Raw genomic sequence first — 6799 nt, forward strand, 5'->3', positions numbered from 1 at the left:
CTTAATCAAAGCAAAAATGGCACAGTTTCTTTAGCTACATAGGTATTTTTACAATTATTAATTTCCAATAGGATAATAATATAAAATAAATTTGATCGGTGAAACTTTATTACTTTTCCGAAACTTATAAATTTATCAATATTGTATGTTTACCCCTAAAATTTTAAATTTTCTAATGATGTTCTCTTTGCTTCGAAAACATTCTAATGATACTAAAAGAAGTAGGGTTTTTTAGTTTGCTTTAATGTTTATATAAAGAATAAAGCATATTAATATATTTGTTGAATTCACATTATAATAATTTTCTGTTGTAACTCAATTGATTATGTACGAGATTAAGGTAAAAGATTACGAATTCAAGCACCGCAACATGCAATATTTGTATTTAAGCGATAGATAACATAAAATAAAATAAAACAAGGCTAAGCTTGCGTGTTTGGTTTGTTACTGATGGATCAGGAGTTAGTTTTTTCTTTTCTTTTCTTTTTCTTTAATTCTTTTTGGCATCCCGGAAATTTTTGGTTCATAGCGTGAACAAACAAATTAGTGTTACCTCTTATCTTTAAATTGGCTACTTTTAAATTTGGTTTTGAGTTCTTTTTTGATCTTTCTTATGGAGTAGGAATAGGAGGAAGTGAAATGTCCTAAGCACTTTGTTCGTCATCGCCTCCTACAGAATTTAGAATACTTACTGTACAGCACTTGATGGCGTAATTGTTCACTAGATCTATCATTAGTCTGTTGTTACATTCTAGCTTGCTGAGTGTTTGAAGTGGCCTTGATCATTTCTCTTTTCCTTAAACATTCTACCGCTGTCCAGTTTAAAATTCCTTACTGTGTTCATTTCTTTGTTCCTCGTCAAATGTAGAACAATAATGTTATCTTAGTTCATGAATATTTGCTGCTGTCTTTTCGCCGCTATGATGGATAGTACTGCTCATGGCTTCAGGCAGTATATGTTACCTGATATTTTCTTTTATAGCCAGTTACCGGAGGTTTCTATTATTCAGCTTTGCAAATTCTTGTGGTCGTTAGAATGTTTTAAGTTGCAAGCCATTGCAGAGGTTGAATCATTGTCCTGTTTGTTGTTTTTCTCTTTGCACTACGTTTCACAGCTCACTAATTTCATTTGAACAAACTAAAGCAGCTATGCTGTGCATCCATTTTGCTTTTGATCTAATGTAAAGTCATGATATCACCATAAATTCACTCTTGAACTCTATCTGGGACTGTCATTTTTCTGCAGAAAATTGACAATCAAGGCACTGGCCAGCAACCTTCATGACTTTCATTTTAGTTGTTGTCTTCAAATTTCAGTTCACTTCCATAATGACTTCAATGTTATGTAATAGACTAGCAAGTTGAATTCCAGGCCACGAATTAACTCGCAGAATTTACTTTTGTTCTGCAGCCAACTTGAGAAATATACGTGTGATTTGGGAAATCAATGCTACTGTGGTTTTTTAGTTGTGGACTTTCTTCGTTTATCTGCAGCTGCTATTGCGAGAAAGCTGCTCCGTTGGCTAGCTTTGCTTTTTCTTTCCAAAGTTATTTATTTGTGTACCATTTCTGTATCACCAGATAAGTATCGAATCCAATCCTTAATCGTCTATAGTCAGCTGCTACATGTCATAGACCGATGGCCCTCCTGACTGCTAGCCCAGGCCATGTTTTGCCAGTTCTTGTGTTATAGAGTACAATTGAACCAGGGATTGTCATGAGCAATTTTGCAGATTACACGTTTCATTTGGTAAATTGAATAAATGAACTGGCGATATGCCTGTAATACAAACCTTTGAATCAGGTATTTTATGTACTGCCTCTGTCGATATAATCTTCTCAGTAATTACCTGTGAATTGCATGAACACGACCGAGCACATGATCTATTCAAGCTATTCGACTGTTGTACAATTAATCTTCTTCAGCAGAAGATTTTGGCACCTGCTTACAAGTAGATGCATGTTTCTTATCCTGGAGAACGTTAAAATTGGAGCAGGGTGATCCCTGACCAACTGCAAAACTCCATTGCATCTCCTTGATCTGCAAAATGCTCAGAATGACAAGCTCTGATGGATATGGCGAGACATGCATGTTTCTAAAGAAGAAATTCCAGACAACAATAGGTCTACATTAGCAATACCATTTATTGGATAAGGATAATCAGCAAGAACAACAAGAGAAATTGAAACCATTCCTTTGGAAACAATAATAGCTATACAAATTCAACACTGTATACCAGGCTGCGGGCATATTTGGTGGTGGAATGTTCACACAGTCTTCAGAATACCTCTATATCTCTCAACATCATGTAAGGATTTATAATGCTCGATACAGTAGGGGGAAAAATGCTACAGTAAAATGAAGAATTATGGATAAAATGACTGTCTTTTCGCTCTTGTTACTGCAAAGGGCTATAGAATTGAGAAGCTCTCCTGGGCAAGCTGTATAAGGAACTTTTTATGTTGCAACTTGTGATAAGAAACTTCATGAGTGGACAGCACACTGTCTTACAGATAGTCTTTGAATTTTCCTTCTTCATTTACTGGTTTCTTCTAAAATGGAGATTTCACAAGAACTGGGCCATCCCAGTTATGCGGCGAATCCGCAAGCTGCAAGAATTTATCAGGTCATTGACCAAAACAGAATTTTATCAGAAACTTTAATCTTGCAGACTTCCAATAACCCATTAAGCAGAGAACGTTGAAGAACATCCTGAAATTTCATGTTAACTGGGATGCAAGCTGAAAAGGCAAGAAAGCACGAAAAAATGTACTAGGAAATTTTTTCCTCTCCCTTGAAGCTTCATGAGGAAATATTCATAAACAGCTCCTTGAGTAATTAATGGAACATGGAGGTCCGCATGACCTAAGTTTGCGAACAATTCTCCAACCCGGAATATGAAAGGAAAGAAAGAAACAACAAAAGCAAACAATAAGAAGATATTGTTGCCATGAACCCACCAGTTAACTATAAGTTTTATTGCAAGACATGTGATGCACGGAATGTGATAAGCTGATTATTTTTTCTTCGTCTTTTTTTGTTTTTTCAGAATTAGATAGTTCATTAACAAATTCCTGATTGAATAACTTCAGGTTTGAATTTCAAAGAAGTACATCTGGAGGGAGGGGGAGGGGGGGTTCTAGGCTCGTCAAATGCCAATCCACGTAAAGACATGCAACATGCAAGTCTAAACGAATCAGAGGAAGGATGAACAGTAGGACACCTTAAATAGTAGTTCAGTATCAAATACCTGCTGATCATTGGCTAGTGTTGTGTCACCTCTGAGTTCACCCGTGCACCACCATGAATCTCTGCCAGGGGATTCACAATGAAGCCAGCACCACCCTGAAGCCGCAACCTTTGGTTCCCCAAGTTACTTGTTTCAGATTGGGCATTCCTATCAGCTCTATGGCGCACAGCAGCTGAAAATGGAGCACCCCTGGATGAAGAAATCCTTGAGTTTGAATAGCGGCCATCTGTTTTCCTCCAGAACTTGGAGCTCAAAAAGTCTGCACCAGGTAGTAAACAACATGTGGTTCTGTTGGAATCTCTGTTAGCCATCCCTCGACTTGATACAGCCAAATCATATGATATCTCATCCAGTGCCAATTCTAGGCCATGCACACGTGTTTCAAGGGAACGCATCCCATTTTGTGAGCTCCCAATGAAACTCTACATGTGATAAGATAATGGGAGAAAGCGTGAACAGAAACCTTCATTAAAAATACTAGTGCTTGAATCAGCAATATACATCATATAATCCAATGTGGTTTATTAGAATTTATTTTAAAGATGTAAATGATTATTTTAAAGATGTGATTCCAAATTGACAAGTCTTACAAAATGTTTTCAATTATGCCCAACAATGAGATGGATAGTTTATAATAAGGAAATCTACATACATTGACCATTTTAATTTTCACCACCGAAGTACTGATAAGCTATTCTAAGATGAAGCCCAAGTTTCTAGTCAATGGAACAAACCTGCAGGAGATCTAGTAGGCTAGATTGCTGTCTTTCAATCTGAACAAGCTGGTTGCGAATCAAAGATAAATCTTCAGGCTCCTTGTGGTTGCTATGTTGATTCTCTGTCCCACTGCTAGTTACAACAGTAGACTGAGGGCTCTCCTCGTAGCAAGGAGCCACTCGAGAACCAGACTTGAAACCACCAAATTTAAGCGTCTTCTCATCAGAGTTCTTACTGAAAAGGGCTCGTTTTGTTTCTGGCTTTGCAAACCTTCTTTCTGAAACATTAGCATTTTTCTCATTACGATCATTTTCCCCAGCTGCAATTGACGAAATGCTATTAGGAACTGAAATCTCAACTTTCCAGTCCACGAGCTTCTTCTGGTCCACTTTTTTCCCGTACATTGCTAGACTCGTTTTCTTCTCGGTACTCTTTAGAAGACTCCTCTTCCTAGCCATGGCTGCTAATGAACCGTCAGGTGGAGTAGTCCTGATAGCCAAAATGGATTTTTTCCCCATTTGAGTGGCTTCAGAACCAGCAGCGCAAGAATTCTTGGATCCAGACCAGTGACGCTTATCACTCGCATCTTCTGTGATCATAAAAGACCAAAATTTGGAAATGGGTTACACAGACAAACAAGAATTAAATCCCTTAATTTGCAACACAAGGCATATGCCATGTTGAATGTTAAAAATCCCAGATTTATTTAACAATAAATCTAAAGACCACAAAAGGATCAAAACAGGGTAAATTCCATAATATAAGTCTAAATAAATAGAAGAAATTAAAAAAATCTGGCTTCAAATCAGCAGAAATTGTCCCATCTACAAATCAACAAAACCAAAGCAAATCAACTTCTTCTCCAAGATAATCCACATCTACAAGGACCAAATCTGAAAGAGAAAGGAAAGAAAAAGCAACATTACTCCTCAAGCCATTACCTCTGGAAGAAGCCAGTGACCGAGGAGGCGGAGATGCCTCCTCTGACACATCCGGAACCTGCTTCCATGCCTCTATTGTCTCATTCATCACTTCCCTAGCAGCCTTCACCTAAATTAAAAACAAAATAAATAAATACAGAACATGGACACATACTAAGACTAACACAATCAAATCAGAACCAAAAAAAAAAAAACCTTGTCAAATCTCCGGTTCTCGAAAACTTTCAAGCACTCACTCTTAAACTCAGCAACACCATCCCTCTCCACAACAGCCAACTTCCTCAACGCCTCAGCCGCGGCTTTCCTCGAATTCCAATCCTCACTACTCAAGAACCCAACCAAACACTTAACCAAGCCTCCAATCCCTCCTCCAATCCCGCTCACTCCACCAACACCAATCACACTCCCTACAACCACCAGTCCCGCAAATCTCGCTTTATACCCTTCACTCCTCACCAACCTCTCCAATCTCGGCACCAGCACCTTCCCTAACCTCTCCGGTTCCGGATCCGGCGCGGCATCTATCGCGGCGGCCAGACACAGCGCGGATCCAATCTGCGCATTCAATTCCTGTTCCGTAAACACCGATTCACTCAACTGCTTCAAAAAGGCAGTCGAGAATGGAAGTTTCGTGATATTGGAAGAGAGAGAGGTTATTGCTGTCAGACACTGTGAGCGGATGACAGAGGAGTCAGGGTCACGGAGACGGCGAGTAATGTAAGAGAGGATTTTAGGGAGAGAGTTTGAGAGAGAATTAGAGTAGAGAGCAGAGAGAGTAGAGAGAAGGTGAAGGCACTGTTTGCGTACTAACGGCTTGTCTTTTGCGTCGGTGGAGAGAATGCAAGAGAGGAAAGTAGGAAGTGTCGTGGTATCCAAGGATCCTGCTATTTTCTCTAATTCTGTTGATGCTATCTTGTACGTGTCTCTGTCCGACAGCTTTGTTATCAAAGTTAGCACTTTTAGTTTCAGTTTCTGCGCCATTTTTCTAAGTTCTGGTGGTTGTGGTGGTGCAGCTAACGGTGGTCGGGTGGTGGCGCTGGAGGTATTCGTGGCAGCATTGCCTGTGGTGGTGGTTCTGTTGTGTCTTTTCCTCCCCGGTGTGGTGAAGCTGTCTCAGCTGAGCATGAGCCTTTTAAACTTAAAAGCAGGTGGGTGGTTACGGCTAACGGGGACTAATGAAGCAAAGCTGATTGAGAGATTTAAAACGATGCTGTTTTACTTGTGCTGAACACAAGACGGTGACGTTTTCTGTTTAAGCTGGGTTTAAGGGAATCAACGTAGCTGGAAGTTACTATAATGGCTTTGGTTGCGTTGCATGTGAAAGACATTGTAGATAATAAAGCAAACAAAGTAAAAGCTGCTTTAAATATGGGCAACAAGTTTTCCTTGCATAGCTTTGTCCGAAAAAAACATGGGCAGATGCAGAAATTTAAGGAATAAAAAAGTGAAGAGCTTAATAAATTCTTTAAATATTTTTAAGAATTGAATTCATAGAAGAAAAACAAGTTATTTAATCACCAAACCATCTTTTTTTCTTAAAAAAATTAATTAATTAATTGACACAACTCGCTAAGACTAGATGTCTAACTACGTCTACCATGCTAATAATGTTGTTGTAACTCAATTAAAACTCATAATATCAATACTTTGATTAGATTCAAGTACCCTCCAAGTGAATATCCCAATAATTAATTAATTAATTAATTAATAACAAGGTAATTGCTCGTTTTGAAATAAATCCTCTGTGACAAGAATGAATTTTGCTTTCTCTACACTTTAAGCAACATCTTCCACGGCCTTTAAACATCACGCACTGACCTTACCTAATCTACACTCGCTGCCATTATTTTTGATAGATTTTGCAGCAAAAGGAACCGCTCTTTACTTTTC

The 6799-nt window shown here is 38.6% G+C and overlaps 1 protein-coding gene across 1 annotated transcript; it reads right to left on the reverse strand.

Moving 5' to 3' along the window:
* Positions 1 to 2121: 2121 nt before the first annotated feature.
* On the reverse strand, positions 2122 to 6216 carry LOC105119943 (microtubule-associated protein TORTIFOLIA1-like). The gene is made up of 5 exons (XM_011018136.1): positions 5105 to 6216; positions 4910 to 5018; positions 3986 to 4557; positions 3252 to 3673; positions 2122 to 2610 (listed from the first exon to the last, which is right to left on the reverse strand). The coding sequence occupies exons 1-4, from the start codon at positions 5888 to 5890 to the stop codon at positions 3266 to 3268; spliced, it is 1875 nt and encodes a 624-aa protein (XP_011016438.1). The 5' UTR covers positions 5891 to 6216; the 3' UTR covers positions 2122 to 2610; positions 3252 to 3265.
* Positions 6217 to 6799: the final 583 nt, after the last annotated feature.

This window comes from Populus euphratica, unplaced genomic scaffold, assembly GCF_000495115.2.
Source record: "Populus euphratica unplaced genomic scaffold, PopEup_1.0 scaffold4093.1, whole genome shotgun sequence".
NCBI lineage: Eukaryota > Viridiplantae > Streptophyta > Magnoliopsida > Malpighiales > Salicaceae > Populus > Populus euphratica.